Source organism: Balearica regulorum, chromosome W (assembly GCF_011004875.1).
Source record: "Balearica regulorum gibbericeps isolate bBalReg1 chromosome W, bBalReg1.pri, whole genome shotgun sequence".
Classification (NCBI taxonomy): domain Eukaryota; kingdom Metazoa; phylum Chordata; class Aves; order Gruiformes; family Gruidae; genus Balearica; species Balearica regulorum.
The window spans coordinates 5,559,418-5,577,807 of NC_046219.1; the positions used below are offsets into that span (position 1 = coordinate 5,559,418).

An 18,390-nucleotide genomic window follows, 5' to 3' on the forward strand; every position below is an offset into this window, starting at 1 on the left:
CCTGAGGGTAGCAATGCTGGTGGGAACATTTACACTTCTGGGAGCACAGAAGGCTCAGGAGCATATCTGAAATGCTTGTACACCAATGTATGCAGTATAAGAAACAATCAGGATGAACTGGAAGCATTGGTCAGCTCCCAGAGCTACGATATCATTGGTATTAGTGAGACTTGGTGGAATGACTCCCACTATTGGAGTGCTGGGATGGAGGGCTACAGGCTGTTCAGGAGGGATAGGCAGGGCAGGTGAGGTGGAGGTGTCGCACTATACGCAAGGGAGAGGTTTGATTGTACAGCCCTTACAGTTAGTGATGATGTGGTTGAGTGCCTCTGGGTGAGGATTAGGGGGATGGAAAACAAAGGAGATGTCCTAGTGGGTGTCTACTACTGATCGTCCAGCCAGGATGATAGCACTGATGAGTTATTCTATAGGCAATTAGGAGAAATCTCTGGATCAGTAGCCCTTGTCCTTATGGAAGATTTCAACTTCCCAGACATCAACTGGGAACATCATACTCCTGTGACAAGCAGGTCTTGGAAATTCCTGAAGTTTGTGGAAGATAACTTCTTGGCACAAGTACTCAGGGACCCAACTAGGAAAGATGCCCTCTTAGACTTGCTGTTTGTGAATAGAAAAGAAGTTGTGGGGGATGTGATGGTAGGTGACTGTCTTGGCCACAGTGATCATGAAAGGGTTGGGTTTAAAATTTTCAGTGTAACAAGAAAAAAGGACAGCAGAGTTGCTACCCTGGACTTCAGGAGAGCAAACTTTAAGCTACTCGAGGAGCTACTTATTGGACTACCCTGGGAACCTGCTTTTGAGGGCTTAGGAGTCCACAAGTGCTGGTCAGTCTTTAAGAATCACCTTTTAGAAGCACAAGAGCAGGCAATTCCACTGTGTCAAAAGTCAAGCAAGTGGGGCAGAAGACCAGCTTGGCTGAACAGGGAACTCCTCGTGGAGCTCAAGAGGAAAAAGAAACTGTATGATCTCTGGAAGCAAGGTCAGGCTTTGCAGGAAGATGACAGAGCCATGGTTTGTATATGCAGGGAAAACAGAGGCATTCAGTGCTTTTTATTGCCTCAGTCTTTAATAATACTGATAGACTTTGGGCTGCCTGGTCCCCTGAGTCAGAGGACTATGAGTGCAGGAACAGTGTCTTTCCATTTGTGGACACTGAAATTGTAAGGGACCAGTTGTATAAGCTGAGTGTTTACAAGTCCATGGGGCCTGATAGGATTCATCCCAGAGTACTGAAGGAACTAGTGGATGTTACGGCAGGACCCCTCTCAATCATCTACCAAATGTCTTGGGAGCCTGGGGAGGTCCCTGCTGACTAGAAGCTAACCAATGTTATTCCAATTTTCAAGAAGGGCATGAGGGAAGACCCAGGGAACTATAGACCTGTTAGTCTAACATCAGTTCCTGGAAAAATTATGGAGAAGATCAGACTGGGTGCTACTGAAAGACATTTAAAGAACAATGCAATCATCAGGAACAGTCAGCATGGGTTCACAAAGGGAAGGTCCTGTTTAACTAATTTAATATCCTTCTATGATAAGGTCACGTGCCTAGTGGATGGAGGGAAGGCAGTGGATGTAGTTTTTCTGGATTTTAGTAAGGCTTTTGATACTGTCCCTCACAGCATCCTTCTGGACAAGTTGTCCAACTGTGGAATGGGCAGGTACACGCTGTGCTAGTTGAAGAACTGGCTAAATGGCAAAGCTCAAAGGATTGTAGTGAATGGGGCTACATCTGTCTGGTGACCTCCTCAGAGCTCAATTCTAGGGTCAGTTCTTTTCAATATTTTTATGAATGATCTGGATGCAGGAGTTTTTATGAATGATCTGGATGCAGGAGATCTGGATGCACCACTAGTAAATGTGCTGATTATACTAAACTGGGAGGTGCTGTTGTCTCTCTCGAGGGACAAGAGGCCTTGCAGAGGGATCTAGATAGATTGGAGCATTGGGCTATGATTAATGGGATGAAATTTAACAAGTTCAAATGCTGGATTCTGTACCTGGGATGGAGTAACGCCAGGCACAAGCATAAATTGGGAGAGGAGTGGCTGGAGAGCAGCCCTGCAGAAAGGGATCTGGGCATGCTGCTTGACAGCAGCCTCAATAGGAGTCAGCAGTGTGCCCTGGCAGCCAAGAGGGCAAACTGCATTCTGGGGTGCATCAAACACAGTATAACCAGCCAGTCAAAAGAGGTGATTAGCCTGCTGTATTCAGCATTGGTGCAGCCTCACCTTGAGTACTGTGTGCAGTTCTGGGCCCCACAATTTAAGAAGGATGTGAAGGTCCTTGAATGTGTCCAGAAGAGGGCTGGAAGGAATGTCCTATGAGAAGCGGCTGAGGACTTTGGGCTTGTCTAGTTTGGAGAAAAGGAGGCTGAGGGGCGACCTCATTGGTCTCTACAATTTCCTGAGGAGGGGAAGTGGAGAGGGAGGTGCTGATCTCTTGTCCCTGATATCCAGTGACAGGATGTGTGGGAATGGTTGAAAGCTGCATCAAGGGAGGTTTAGACTGGACATTAGGAAACATTTCTTTACTGAGAGGGTGGTCAAACACTGGAACAGGCTTCCTAGAGAAGTGGACGATGCCCCAAGCCTGTCACTGTTTAAGAGGCATTTGGACAATGCCCTTGATAACATGCTTTAACTTTTGGTCAGCCCTGAATTGGTCAGGCAGTTGGACTAGAAGATTGTTGTAGGTCCCTTCCAACTGAAATAGTCTATTCTATTGTAATACAGATCTGGCTTTAGCCATGACAAGCACCTTATTGCATTACAAGTCTAACGTGTTTATGGTATCTTTAAAGAAGTGTATGAGTTCATAGTCTGCTCCACAGAGCATATAAAGAAGTGTTATATTGGTTTCTTGAAGAATATTATAGCTAATATATATAAAGCTATTTCTTATTTTATAATTTCAGGACTTCTGTTTTTTGCTGTCTACCAGAGCTGGAGGATTAGGTATAAACTTGGCATCTGCTGACACTGTAGTTATATTTGATTCTGACTGGAATCCACAGAATGATCTGCAAGCGCAGGCTAGAGCTCATAGGATTGGACAGAAGAAACAGGTACACACTTGTCTTTTAAGCTCCAAACCTGAAGGAGGGTTTCATATGGTAGCCATAAGCTGTCTGTCTGGGCCATCGCAGTCCTCATGTATTTTGAGAATAACTAATACTTGCCAAGAATGTCTAAAAATGTTAATAATGCTAATTTGCCTTTTTAAAAAAATATTAAAAAATCTCCCTATTTGGAGAGATTGCACGGCAGCCATAGTATATGGATGGGTAGGAAGAGTTGTGGACTTGTCCCATGGTCATTGGCATCATGTCATTCTAGAAAGTAACCGCTATACTTCAGGTGCATCCATTTTACTTAAAGTTAAATACTTCATAGTTCTCCTTGGGTTTCTTTCTTGCAGAATACTTCAAGTAGTAATCAGATCTAACACTTTTTCTTGTGGCCATGCTTGTGCCTAATCATGGAAGTTTAAAGAGGAGAGGTCTAAGAATTTCTTTCTTTTATTTTTTTAAATAGTTTATGTAGAGACTATGGTAACATGATTGACTGGTTTCATATATGAAATACTAGTTCAATAACATTTAGATTTGTAAGCACGACTAACATTGCTCAAGGGTTTTTTGTTAACTTCATCTCAATTTTTTTTTTATGTGTAATTTGTGGGCATGTAAATCAAGCTTTTTTTATAATATGCATAGGTTAATATTTATCGGCTAGTCACAAAAGGATCAGTAGAAGAAGATATTCTTGAAAGAGCCAAGAAAAAGATGGTGTTAGATCACTTAGTAATTCAGAGAATGGACACTACAGGGAAAACTGTACTACATACAGGATCTACTCCTTCCAGGTATATTTGTTTTTTCTTTGATATTAACTTATGCTAAAGTATACCTGACTATTTGAATAAAGATGCAAGTCATTTCACTTGGTTAATAAAAGGCAAAAAATATGTGGTAAGGAGTTATGTAAGTAAAGACTGCAAAGTATATTGTCTTTGTACGTTTTTTAACATATTAAATATAGCTTTTATTGAAGTCAAAAGGAAGCTTGATTGACTCATGGTTATAGTAATTTGAAAAAATTCACTGAGATAAAGTGTTTATCTGAAACTTCACTGTCCTGCACGACATCCTTGTCTCTAAATTGGAGAGACACGGATTCAATGGATGGACCACTCAGCGGATAAGGAATTGGCTGGACGGTCACACTCAAAGAGTTGTGATCAACAGCTCAATGTCCAAGTGGAGAACGGTGATGAGTGGTGTTCCTCAGGGGTTGGTACTGGGACTGGCACTGTTCAACATCTTTGTCAGCGACATGGACAGTGGGATCGAGTGCACCCTCAGCAAGTTTGCCGACGACACCAAGCTGTGTGGTGTGGTCGACACGCTGGAGGGAAGGGATGCCATCCAGAGGGACCTTGACAGGCTGGAGAGGTGGGCCCATGTGAACCACATGACGTTCAACAAGGCCAAGTGCAAGGTCCTGCACGTGGGTCGGGGCAATCCCAAGCACGACTATAGGCTGGGCAGAGAATGGATTGAAAGCAGCCCTGAGGAGAAGGACTTGGGGGCATTGATTGATGAGAAGCTCAACATGAGCCGGCAGTGTGCGCTTGCAGGCCAGAAAGCCAACCGTGTCCTGGGCTGCATCAAAAGAGGTGTGACCAGCAGGTCGAGGGAGGTGATCCTGCCCCTCTACTCCACTCTGGTGAGACCCCACCTGGAGTACTGCATCCAGCTCTGGGGTCCCCAGTACAGGAGAGACATGGACCTGTTGGAGAGAGTCCAGAGGAGGGCCACAAAAGTGATCAGAGGGCTGGAGCACCTCTCCTATGAGGACAGGCTGAGAGAGTTGGGATTGTTCAGCCTGGAGAAAAGAAAGCTCCAGGGAGATCTAATTGCAGCTTACCAGTACCTGAAGGGGGCCTACAGGAAAGCTGGAGAGGGACTGTTTATGAGGGAGTGTAGTGACAGGACAAGGGGTAATGGGTTTAAGCTGAAGGAGGGTCGATTTAGATCAGATGTTAGAAAGAAATTCTTTTCTGTGGGGGTGGTGAGGCACTGGAACAGGTTGCCCAGAGAGGTTGTGGAGGCCCCATCCCTGGAAGTGTTTAAGACCAGGTTGGATGAGGCTTTGGGCAACCTGGTCTAGTGGAGGGTGTCCCTGCCCATGGCAGGGGGGTTGGAACTAGATGATCTTTGAGGTCCTTTCCAACCCAAACCATTCTATGATTCTATAACTTTCTGTATTTCAGCTCAACACCTTTTCATAAGGAAGAGTTATCAGCAATTTTGAAGTTTGGTGCTGAGGAACTTTTTAAAGAACCTGAAGGGGAAGAAGAGGAGCCTCAGGTAAATGGAACAGTGCATCTACACTTGATGGACTGAGAAACTAAAAATATGTATGAATTATTTTGTTGTAAAGAGAAACTTCTGTTTCAGGAAATGGATATAGATGAAATCCTGAAGAGGGCTGAAACCCGAGATAATGAGCCAGGCCCGCTAACTGTAGGAGATGAGTTGCTTTCACAGTTCAAGGTATTGCTCTGTTCCCTCCCTCTTCCCTTAATTATACTTTCCTTTATAAATGCTACTTTTTCTTCTTCTTCTTTTGTGCACCTATTTGTCTTTTCTTCATTCTTATGAAACAGGTGCAACAGTAAGTCAACTCTTTGGCATAGAATGTATTTTCACCTATACAGGTGTATTGGGTCCAGCTGAGATGGAGTTAATTCTCCCCACAGCAGCCCTCCTAGTGCTGTGCTGTGTCTTGGTAGCTAGCAAGGTGTTGATAACACACCAGTGTTTTGGCTACTACTGAGCAGTGCCAGCACACATCGAGGCCGTCTCTCCAACATTTCTTTCCCCCTCCCCAGCAGTAGGCTGGGGGTGGGCAAGATCTTGGGAGGGGACACAGCCAGGACAGCTGACCCAAACTGACCAAAGGGATATTCCATACCATATGACGTCTGCTCAGCAATAAGAAGCTGAGAGATAGGGGGAGGAAGTGGGGGGGCATTTGTTCTCTTTTTACAACATTTGTCTTGCGGAGCCACCGCTACGTGTACTGAAGCCCTGCTTCCCGGGAAGTGGCCAGTCATCGCCTGCTGATGGGAAGTAGAGAATAATCTTTTGGTTTTGCTTTGCTTCGAAGCGTGGCCTTTTGCTTTTGCTGTATTAAACTGCCTTTTTCTTGACCCGCAAGTTTGGGGTTGTTTTTTTCCATCTTATTTTTCTCCCCTCCCTGTCCTGCTGAGAAGGGAAGTGATAGAGCAGCTTGGTGGACACCTGGCGTCCAGCTGAGGTTAAACCACCACAACACGGTAATACTGCCAGTGCAAACATTTAAAAATACATAATGTATTTTGCTAACAAAATAAGAAAGAGATTTACAAATACATTAGTCTTTGATTTAATTATTAGAATACTGGGGAGGGCTGGTTTTCATGTAATGCTTTATGCTGTTAAGCACCTGTGGTACTTCTGAAAACAGAGAATGAAGTTTGAATTTCGTAGTTGATGACTTAGAAATTCCTTTTAGCCCTCATGTAAACATGAATGCCAGATACGCTTAACTGGATAACACTTAAAATATTAAGTGGATCCAAATTATGTGTGGTGGTTGTGGGTTGTTTTGGGGGGTTTTTTTATATCTTTTTGTTGTTGTTTAGGTTTGGGACGTGTGGTGTGGTTTTGCTTGGGTTTTGTTTAAAGCAGGGCAGGATCAGTAGAGTACTAAATCCCTTTTTTGCTAATCATTCATTTGCAACATATTGTGATTTTACAGTTTATTAATGTTCAGTTAGTTCTACATTGTTATAGTTTTATATTAACTCAGGCATTCAGTTAGACTTGCTTTCTGCTTTGTAGGAAATTAAATAACAATCACAGCTATTGGGGAGACATTTCATAGTGTTTCTGTATTACTCAACTTATAAAAGAAGAAAAACATTCTCATCTTTATATTCAGCCATGTTGCATGGAGTGTGTGTGTTTCATATATGAAAATACTTTCATTAGAGACAGTGCTTCATGAAGCATTTTGTATGTGTACATTTTGTGCATATATAAATAAATATGCCGTTCTGAATTAAGTTTTCCTAAAATATTAATTACTGACTCTGTGTTTAAATAAAATCATGTATTGATTTGGTGAAAATACTTATGTTCCAATACATAAGGTGGCTAACTTTTCCAATATGGATGAAGATGACATTGAGTTGGAACCAGAACAAAATTTAAGAAACTGGGAAGAAATCATTCCAGAAGTCCAGCGGCGACGAATAGAAGAGGAGGAAAGACAGAAAGAACTTGAAGAAATATATATGCTCCCAAGGATGAGAAACTGTGCAAAACAGGTATCTCTGGGTTTTGACCAACTAATTTTTATTTTTGTTGTTGTTTGTTTGCTTTTTCATTGCTGTTGTTTTGGCTTGTACTTTTGGGTTGGATGGTTTTCACAGGTGGTGCCCCCCCCCTATTTTTGACAGGCTAGATAACACATTAATAAAATGTTTTAGTCATGTAGCTTTGAACTACTTAATCTGAAATTCCAGATCAGCTTTAATGGAAGTGAAGGGAAACGCAGTAGGAGCAGAAGATATTCTGGATCTGATAGTGACTCCATCTCAGAAAGAAAACGACCAAAAAAACGTGGACGACCACGAACTATTCCTCGAGAAAATATTAAAGGATTTAGCGATGCAGAGATTAGGCGGTAAGATGTGGGGGGACATGCATGTTTAAAGAGGCAAAACATATTTTTATCATTTTAGAGTTGGAAAATATGGAAAACAGTCTGTTTTTCCTGAATTTAGTTGAAAAAATTTATTCTAGGCATTTAAGGCTTTACTCTGTGTAGTTTGGGGTGCTGACATAAGGAACTGTTATGTCCTAAATTTGAACCTATTTTGGTGAGGGATAACATTGAGTTCGAGAAATGTTCTCAATTGTTTTACAGTCTTTTAATATGTATTATTCTTCCTGCATCCCCTGGAGACAGTGATTTCAAAAACCACTTTCTAAAATGGGTGAGCTTTTTTTTTAACCCCACAAACTAAATATTCTACTTCCCATCATTTAACATAAAAACTATATTTGAAGAAATGATATGAACGCTTTTGTGGAAATACCTTGTCCTGGTTTTCGGCTGGGATAGAGTTAATTTTCACCAAAAGCTGGGAGGGGATACAGCCAGGACAGGTGACCCAAACTAGCCAAAGGGGGTATCCCATACCGTATGAGGTCTGCTCAGCATATAAGGGGGGGGAGCTGGCCAGGGAGGAGAGGTTGTTGCTCAGGGACAGGCTGGGCATCGGGTTCTGGGTGGTGAGCAGTTTGCATCGTGTATCACCCGCTGTGTATATTCTTTTATTAGTAGTGTTGATACTATTTTCCTCTTCCTTTGCTGTCCTAGTAAACAATCCTTATACCAACCTATGAGTTTTACCTTTGTCTTCTGATTCTCCTCCCCATCTGTCCTGGTTTTGGCTGGGATAGTTAATTTTCTTCCTAGATAAAACACACTTATTAGAAAGCACAGCCCTGTGCAAAGGCATATATTATATAACTTGTCCTGGTTTTGGCTGAGATAGAGTTAATTTTCATTCTAGCAGCTGGTATAGTGCTGTGTTTGGGATTTAGGATGAGAATAATGTTGATAACACACTGATGTTTTTAGTTGTTGCCAAGCAGTCAAGGACTTTTCACCTTCTCATACTGGCCTGGCAACGAGAAGGCAGGGGGTGCCCAAGAAGCTGGGAGGGGACACAGCTGGGACAGCTGACCCAAACTGGCCAAAGGGATATTCCATACCATATGACCATATATACTCCGTATATAACTGGGAAGGTGGCCAGAGGCGGTGCGGCTTGGGAGCTAGCTGAGCATCGGTTTCAGGTGGTGAGAAATTGTGCCATGCATCACTTGTTTTGATTATCATTATCATTATTATCATCTTCCTTTTCTGTCCTATTAAACTGTCTTTATCTCAACCCACAAGTTTTACTTTTTTTTTTTTTCCTTTTCGATTCTCGAGTCTCTCCCCCATCCCACTGTGGGAGTGGGGAGTGAGTGAACGGCTGTGGTTGTTTTAGCTGCCGGCTGGGTTAAACCACAACACCATTCCACCGGGGGGGAGCAGGGGGAAGGAGTGAGCGAGTGGCTGTGTGGTACTTAGTTGCCGACTGGGGCTAAACCACAGCATACCTGCAAAAGGTTCAGTGAGTTTTGTTTTGTTTTAAATTTCTTGCCATTGTAATTGAATTAATGTTATATGATGCTTTTTAAAACAAAAAAAAAAAACAAAACAAAAAAAAACCCAAAATCCATTTTGATAAGTTGTTGTGGTTTAACCCCAGCAGGCAGCTAAGCACCACACAGTTGCTCGCTCAATCTCCCCCAGAGGGATGGGGGAGAGAATCAGAAGGGTAAAAATGAGAAAAATTATGGGTTGAGATAGACAGTTTAATAGGCAAAGCAAAAGCTGCATGCGCAAGCAAAGCAAAACAAGGAATTAATTCAGTACTTTCCATTAGCAGGCAGGTATTTACCCGCTTCCCAGAAAGCAGGGCTTCATCATGCTTAACAGTTACTTGGAGGATGCCTTAACACCGAACATCCCCTCTCCTTCCTTCTTCCCTGCAGTTTTGTTGCTGAGCTTGACATCATATGGTCTGGAATATCCCTTTGGTCAGTTGGGGTCAGCTGTCCTGTCTGTGTCCCCTCCCTTCTTGTGCACACCTAGCCTACTCGCTGGTGGGGTGGTGTGAGAGGCAGAAAAGGCCTTGACTCTGTGTAAGCACTGCTCAACAGTAATGAAAACATCCCTGTGTTATCAACACTGTTTTGGTCACAAATCCAAAACATACTAGCAGGTATGGTGCTCTGAATAAAATTAACTTTATCTCAGCAAAACCCAGTACATAAGTGAATCTGTACAGCTGGTCCCATCAATATTTGGTGCTAAAACTACTTCTTTGGTAGAAGGAGGAGAAATTGTTTTGCTTTATTTTGATTGGTTTGTGAAATGCTACTTTGCTTCTGTAATTTAAGTATTCATGTTTCTCTGAAATACTGTAAAGCTTATAAAATATTTTTGATTATATAAATAACCTTAAAGAGCCTTGTTTCCTTTTCATTTCATCTAACATGTAATGGTTTGCTGCTTTTGTCAGGGGTATTCTTGTGCTTCCATTCCTTTATCTTTCATGTTATGTTTTCCTAAGTCAAAATCACCTTAAAATTGCAGCTAGCTCTTCTTTATTATGAGAGGCCTAACATAATGTATGAATTCTCTATTTACTATAAATCCACATTTGATTTTTATGATGACACATCACATTGCTGAATCCTTTGTCTTGTGAAACTAATTAGTAAAGTAATTTTTGAAAGAAATTGTATCTTCTATTGTTTTATTTACATCAGTCATTAAACCAAACAGAACTCTGGCTTTAAAGGTGGATTATCTTGACATACTCACCTGTCTTAGTCTCTCTAGTTCTTTTTTTTTTTTTTTCCCCCGCATTGTCCACATAGCCCTGTACTAAGACTTTACAAATACATTTTTAAAACCAGTGTAGTTAAGCATACTTTTTAACTGCAAAATTATTTTCTGTTACTAGGTTTATCAAGAGTTACAAGAAATTTGGTGGCCCACTTGAAAGGTAAACTTTATATTTGTATAGCAACTGTATATTGTATAGCAACTTGGAACCTTGTTTTCATTAAAATTAGAACAATATACTGAGAAAACTTAGGTTGAAGAGAAAATAGTGTGCTTAATCTTTTGCCTTGACTATAACATGAATTTAAATTTTTTTTTCCTTTCTTCATATATGGTATGTATGTAGACAGCCAGTATGACAAATCTTTCAATTTTGCAAAACTGCTTGTTTTTCTTTATACTTTACCTACTGTCTTGTTTAATCTGCATTAGTGACAATCGTTCCATTTTCTTGTTTGATAGAGTGGATAAAGCCATAGGCTTTCAACAGACTAACTGCCAGTTTTCCATTTTTCTCATTGTCAGTTCTTATTTTAAGCTTTCTGTATTACTCTGGTTTTTGAGAATAATTTCCTACCTTAATTTTCTTTATTTATAGTCTATATGATCTTATTATATATAATAGTTCCTTTTCTATTTAATAGAATGTGTAGTAATGTAACTCAAAACTGTACAGTTAAGGTCCTCTATAGTTCCTGTTGTAATGTCCTCTACGTGAAACACCCTTTTTAATAGTTATAGTATTCTTTTCTATAGCTGCTTTTAACTGCATAGATCAAAATTGTACACAGCATAGCAAGTGTGGGTGAATAACAACTTACATGATCACTTCTAGTTTCAAAATCTGAAGGAGTCATTCATAATACTAAAGTTTTAGAGCTGTAAAAACATATTTGTTTTCTTACAGGTTAGATGCTATAGCTAGAGATGCTGAGCTAGTTGATAAATCTGAGATGGACCTTAGACGTCTGGGAGAACTTGTACATAATGGATGCATTAAGGCTTTAAAGGACAATTCCTTTGGACAAGAAAGAGCAGGTAAAGTATGTTTGGGGGTGAGGGAGAGAAATAAAAAGTGTCAAGAGGTCTGAATAATTCTTGCACTCTGATTATAACAAAACAGTTGCGTTAGGGGAAAACATTAACAAAATGTTATCATGCTAGGTGATTTAGAAAAAAGGATTATAGTAAGAAGACTTTTTGGGTTTGGTTTTTCCCCTCCTTTCCCTGAGCGAGTTGTCACAGTAGAATGCAGCATGTTTTTGCTTTACCCTGAAATTTAAAATTAATCTGCTATTATTATCTGGAAGACCTTGAGATTCTGGAGTTTAATTAAAGCATTTGGTTAAGAAAAAGTCATTTGCTATGATTGAATGTCTGCTGCTATAGCATCAAACTTTCTTTTTTCTTTATGTTTGTCTATAAGATACACATAAAGTCTAAATATTTTAATAATTTGATCCTTTATTTTAAGGAGGTAGACTTGGGAAAGTTAAAGGCCCAACATTCCGAATATCAGGAGTGCAGGTGAATGCCAAACTAGTCATCTCTCATGAAGAAGAGTTGGCACCATTGCACAAATCCATTCCTTCAGATCCAGAAGAAAGGAAAAGGTATTTTTTTTCTTTTCCTAAAGGAAATCATAATGTAGACAGTTATTCAAGGCTTTTATGCGTATATTTAAGCAATCCAGACTCTAAGCACACTGGGACACCAGTGTCACTCCATTCCCTCTAAGAACTGGCAGCAGCAATCTGCTCTACATCCTTTCTTTATTCTTTCTTCCCTCTCCTTAGAAGCCAGTATTTGCTTTGGCTTCTGAACTATATTCACTGGGGACCGAGTTCAGTTACTCTTAATTATTCCAGACTAGAAATTAGGCTTGTTGAGGAGCTGCTTTGTGTCACCTCTGCCTGAGAGAAAGCAGTATTTGTCAAAGTGGAGCAGATGGTAATTGTTGGTAGTTTAGCCCTCTGAACTTTTTAGCTTGCTACCTTGTGTATCATAGTCTCTAGACTATCTGCTTATTCAGTTAGCAGTTACACTTGAGTAATATTTTAAGCTTATCTTCATGGTTAGCCAGTTCTGACTCAATCCATGGCCACAGATAGATGTCTGTTGTACTTTATATCTTAATCTACTTTAAAACATGTTTCAGTACTGATTTCAATAAATATTTTATAGAAATTGTAAGAAAACCTGATAGATATCTGGATTACTTACCTAAATATACCAGGATCTTAGTGATGTGTGGCATGTTCCCCTCTCCCTTGCTAAGTTGGAGAAGATCACTTATTTATGTTTCTAATTTATTTCTACTAGATATGTCATCCCATGCCACACCAAGGCAGCTCATTTTGATATAGATTGGGGTAAGGAAGATGATTCCAATCTGTTAATAGGTATCTATGAATATGGCTATGGCAGCTGGGAAATGATAAAAATGGATCCTGATCTCAGTTTGACACAGAAGGTATGTCATCTACAAAATTTCATCAAGGACTTTTTTTTGTTTAGGTAATAATGCTAATAAGAACAGTTACTGAAAGAGCTTATTTTATGATAACTGAAATTGCACAGAAGTTAGGTCAGTTGTACTCCTTTGTATCCTTCTGGTAAATTATTAGATTTCAAGATTTTATATATTCAGTTGAAGTGTACCTTCTTAGTCTGTTATGTTTCTGTATTTCTATGTATTTGGGTCTCTGTCACTTGAATTCTTTCTCTTCCATCTTTTGCTTCCCTAGTTTAAATGCTCTAGTTGTGTTAATTTTATTCTTGATCTTTTGGAGGGAAGGTTGTTTTGGGGTTTTGGTTTGGTTTTCCTATCCCTGGTTTCTTTGCTTGAAACTCTTTCATTCACAACATGAGAATAGCTATACTCATCAGATTAGAAATAGTGAAAAACATTTAGGGAAAGACTGGATTGAAGCAAACTCAATGATATTGCCAACAACCTGTATCTTTGAGATTTGAGGAGCCAGGGTTGTATACAAATCTGTTTAATGATATCCTGTCCCTGCCTTCCGTTAATTTGCTTGTTTTATGAAACTGCTCATTTATATTTTTGGCTTTTGAAATATCCTGTGGTAATGAGTTAATGCATTTAGAATCACAAGGCAGAACTAGGAGATCTGTGGATGACAGTGATACAGGAGCTCTGTACTTTTTAGATAAACTATGAGAGTGGAAACAGAAATCTGAGGCTAGTTTCTTGAGTTTACAGTAAACTTTGTGAGACCATTTCCAAGACTACATTAGTTGTGTGTTTGGGGAAAAATAAAATGTTTAATAATTTTTCCATTCCTTGAAGCACACTGGCATATTGGTCAGGTATAGTTGGAGTGGATTGGTTTTCACCTCTTTTTTAATTCAGCTTTTTCTGTTCCCAGTGCTCCAGACTAGCAGCTTCCTAATTTGATAATGTTTACTCGTAGTTGATACTACTATTGCTTTCCTCAGATTTTACCTGATGATCCAGATAAGAAACCCCAGGCCAAGCAATTACAGACCCGTGCAGATTACCTCATTAAATTACTGAATAAAGACCTTGCAAGAAAAGAAGCGCAAAGACTTACTGGTGCAGTAAGTAAAGCTTGATATTCATTAGCAAGATAACATAATATGCTTATGGGCATGTCAGCAAATATTTGTTTTATTCTTAGTTCCACTCTGCTTTGTGCAATTTTTCTCTGTATTGCTAATCATATATGAGACTTAAGGAATGAATTGCAAGTTTAATATTGTTTTATTCTCTCTTATTTGTATATATTCTCTACTGTTGCATTAGGCTCAGTCTCCAGTCCTGAGAAAAGTGGTGGTCATTAGTGGCAATAAATAAAATGAATGCTTTCTTTTTAACATAAAAACCAAATCTTTTTCTGCAACTGTAGTGCAAAGATATTTGTCAGTTTACATAATAAAGGTACTAATTTGCTCTCAGGGCAATTCAAAGAGGAGGAAAACAAGAACTAAGAAGAATAGAGCAACAAAGGCTGCAAAAATTAAAGAAGACATAAAAAGTGATTCCTCATCACCACCCTCAGAAAAATCTGATGAAGATGATGAGGATAATGAGGTAAACATCATTCATATGGTAAAGATGGCTATTCAATTGTTTCTATTAGTAACACTTTCTATTTGTTCTTCTGTTTGACTTAATAAAATTGGAGCACTTGAATGGCATCATCCTCCTGCGGCAGTTAATATTGCATCAGTATAACCACATGGAAGACTATATCTATTTTAATTTAATGATAAGCTTGTAGCTCAGACATTATTATTAGTTTTCCAAATTATAATATCATAAAATAATGTTGTCACCCAATTACAAGTGACATTGTGCAATTTCAATGTTCTTTAAAAACTTGAGCATTGTATCTGCTAGAAATGCAATTTTAATGTAACATCTGAATGTAAAACTAATGTTTCTGTCTAATCCATTATTACTACTGATAATGATTCTTCAGGTAGCAACTTTTGTTCAGGCTCAGGTAAAGAAAAATAAAGATTGATTAGAAAGAACAGCATGAATAAATGATGTTTTGAGACATGCAAGTGAAGGCTTCTGTGTATGTCAGGGCTTTCATTATTCTAACGGACTACTCAACTTTGTTATGTTTTTATTACTTCTGATGTATTCCTTTAGGCCTCTGTTTTTGTTGGGTCATTTATCACACAGCAGAAACCACTGGAGAGAAAAAAAAAACAACAAAAAACAAACACAAACCAGATGAAGTTTAGGGGCCATGTTGCACCTAATTTTATGACTTTGAAGGCAGCTGAAAGAACACTAGATTCTTCAGAACACCTCTGGAAAAGAGAAAGTTGGAACTCTGTTCCCTTCTCCTGCAAACGTAAATGTTTAATTTTTGGTCAGTAAAAAATTACTGGAACAAAGCTAACCAGAACAGAGGTCTATTATCATCACCATGCCCTGAAAAATCAGCTCGGTCTTGTGATGCCCACTTCCTTATTCTTTTTAGCTCTTTGCAGCTTAACTACCTTTTACAGGGGCAGATTTCTTTCAGGATATGAAAGTTAAATGGACTTAATCTCTCACACACCCCCATTACCCCTGCCCAATCAGTACTTGTTTTGTATCACATCAAGGAAATGAGTAGTCTCATTTTGTTTCACAACTGCATCCAGCTCCATTTGATAGGTGTTAAACCTAAGTTTAAAGAAATCACACACAGATAAAAAGTACATTTTAAACTGATGGTTACAAAACTTGTATAGTTAGGATCTCAATTTCATGTGACATATATACTTGTGTATTGCAGGATGATGTTGTTTCAGTGAAACATCCACATAAAAAAATAAAAGCAGAAAAAGAAAATGAAGAAAAGCCTGAGCCAGATATTGGTATAAAGAAGGATGCTGAAGAAAAAAAAGAGACAAAAGAAAAAGAAAATAAGAGGGATTTGAAAAGGGAGAAAAAAGAAAAAGATGAAAAGAAAGAATTAAAAAATATTAAAGAAAAGAGAGAAAACAAAGTAAAAGAATCCACACAGAAAGAAAAAGAAGTAAAGGAAAAGGTAACTAGGTTTATTTTTCTTATATAGCACTAGAAAAGGCCAACAGGTTTTTGTGAACAATTTTGAGTTGAAAAGGTATTTTGGATCATTTACTTTACAGTTGTCATTTCATTGAAATTTTTTACATAATTTGAAGTTTTATTTTTACCACTTGTAACTACAAGGACAGACAAATGAAATGGGAAATTACCTCTTTAAAGATGCATAGCTTAGCAGGACTGAGAGTGCAAGTGGTGCAAGAAACTTGTCCACTCTCTTTCTCCATCCCTCGGAGAGAGAAAATAAAAGGTACTGTCATTGAATCACAGAATCACAGAATGGTAGGGGTTGGAAGGGACCCCTGGAGATCATCTAGTCCAAACCCCCTGCTAAAGTAGGTACACCTAGAGCAGGTTGCACAGGATCGCGTCCAGACGGGTTTGGAGTATCTCCAGAGAAGGAGACTCTACAACCTCTCTGGGCAACCTGTTCCAGTGCTCGGTTACCCTCAGAGTCAAGAAGCTTATGGAAGATGGAACTTCCTTTGTTCCACTTTGTGCCCATTGCCCCTTGTCCCATCACTGGGCACCACAGAGAAGAGTCTGGCCCCTTCCTCTAGACATCCACCCTTTAGATATTTATAAGCATTAATAAGATCCCCTCTCAGTCTTCTCTTCTCCAGGCTAAACAGACCCAGCTCTCTCAGCCTTTCCTCATAAGATGTTCCAGTCCCCTAATCATCCTCGTAGCCCTCTGCTGGACTTTCTCCAGTAGTTCCCTGTCTTTCTTGAACTGGGGAGCCCAGACCTGGACACAGTACTCCAGATGGGGCCTCACCAGGGCAGAGTAGAGGGGGAGGATAATCTTCCTCGACCTGCTGACCGTGCTCTTCTTAATGCACCCCAGGATACCATTGACCTTCTTGGCCACAAGGGCACATTGCTGGCTCATGGAGAGCTGCTTGTCCACCAGGACTCCCAGGTCCTTCTCTGCAGAGCTGCTTCCCATCAGGTCAACCCCTAACCTGTACTGGTGCCTGGGGTTATTCCTCCCTAGGTGCAGGACCCTACACTTGCCCTTATTGAATTTCATATGGTTCCTCTCTGCCCAGCTCTCTAGCCTGTCCAGGTCTCACTGAATGGCAGCGCAGCCTTCTGGTGTGTCGGCCACTCCTCCCAGCTTAGTATCATCAGTGAATTTGCTGAGGGTACACTCTGTCCCCTCGTCCAGGTCATTGATGAATATGTTGAATAAGACTGGACCAAGCACCGACCCCTTGGGGCACACCACTAGCTACAGGCCTCCAGCTAGACTCTGCGCTGCTTATCACAACCCTCTGGGCCCTGCCATTCAGCCAGTTCTCTACCCACCTCACTGTCCACTCATCCAACCCACACTTCCTAAGCTTGCTTATAAGGATGTTATGGGAGACATAACATGAGAATGTCAGAATTTTTTTTCCTTATTACTGAAAAGAATGCAGTAATTACAGTGATTGCCTAATCACAGTATAATTCCAACCCCAAAATAAGGTTTGCTTATCAAATACATTTTCATATTTTGTTCTTAGGTAAATGAAATCAAATCTGAAAATAAAGAAAAAAATAAAAAAGTTTCATTGTTGGATATTCCAGTTCATATTACTGCAACTAGTGAACCAGTACCTATATCTGAAGAATCTGAAGAACTGGATCAGAAGACATTCAGTGTGGTAAGTCCCTTGTTGATAACTTAGTGTTTACACTTGATATTCTAAATGAACACAATTTCTGATGTTCTTGATTCTGCTGTTACGCATTATAACACAGATATGTATTGTTAGTAAAATCTTAGATCAGTGAAGGGTTATTGATGCTGTACTAAAGTCAGTTTTGTTTTCAGGCCAGTAGATTTATTTTATTGCATTTATGCAGTACAGTGAAGAGTATTTGTCTAGTCATCTGTGCGCTGAATAATTTTAAAATACAGACTATGAAGATCTGTCCTCAAGAGTAATTTGTGGATACTGCTTCTTAAAGGACAGAAACGAATGAATTTTAATGCAGCTGCTGTAGTCTCTGGCTTGGCCTTATCAAATACCCCTTTGTTCTTTGTAAGCTAACAAGGGGTATTGGTCTACAGCTGGCTGAACATGAGCCAGCAGTGTGCCCAGGTGGCCAAGAAGGCCAACAGCATCCTGGCTTGTATCAGGAATAGTGTGGCCAGCAGGACTAGGGATGAGATCATGCCCCTGTACTCGGCTCTGGTGAGGCCGCATCTCAAGTACTGTGTTCACTTTTGGGCCCCTCAGTACAAGAAGGACATTGAGGTGCTGGAGTGTGTCCA

General features: G+C 40.0%; 1 protein-coding gene across 3 annotated transcripts in view; it reads left to right on the plus strand.

Annotated features, from left to right (window-relative positions):
* LOC142599145 (chromodomain-helicase-DNA-binding protein 1-like) overlaps nt 1–18,390 on the plus strand; it is a 107,992-nt gene that overhangs the window by 81,014 nt on the left and 8,588 nt on the right. For all 3 annotated transcript variants that reach the window (XM_075738844.1, XM_075738842.1, XM_075738843.1), the window contains 14 exons: nt 2,938–3,087; nt 3,739–3,887; nt 5,298–5,394; nt 5,485–5,580; nt 7,224–7,400; nt 7,599–7,759; nt 10,665–10,706; nt 11,454–11,584; nt 12,021–12,159; nt 12,869–13,019; nt 14,009–14,131; nt 14,490–14,624; nt 15,832–16,086; nt 17,636–17,776. In XM_075738844.1, the coding sequence (XP_075594959.1) occupies nt 2,938–3,087; nt 3,739–3,887; nt 5,298–5,394; nt 5,485–5,580; nt 7,224–7,400; nt 7,599–7,759; nt 10,665–10,706; nt 11,454–11,584; nt 12,021–12,159; nt 12,869–13,019; nt 14,009–14,131; nt 14,490–14,624; nt 15,832–16,086; nt 17,636–17,776 (1,947 nt within the window). The remainder of the gene's footprint in view (nt 1–2,937; nt 3,088–3,738; nt 3,888–5,297; nt 5,395–5,484; nt 5,581–7,223; nt 7,401–7,598; nt 7,760–10,664; nt 10,707–11,453; nt 11,585–12,020; nt 12,160–12,868; nt 13,020–14,008; nt 14,132–14,489; nt 14,625–15,831; nt 16,087–17,635; nt 17,777–18,390) is intronic.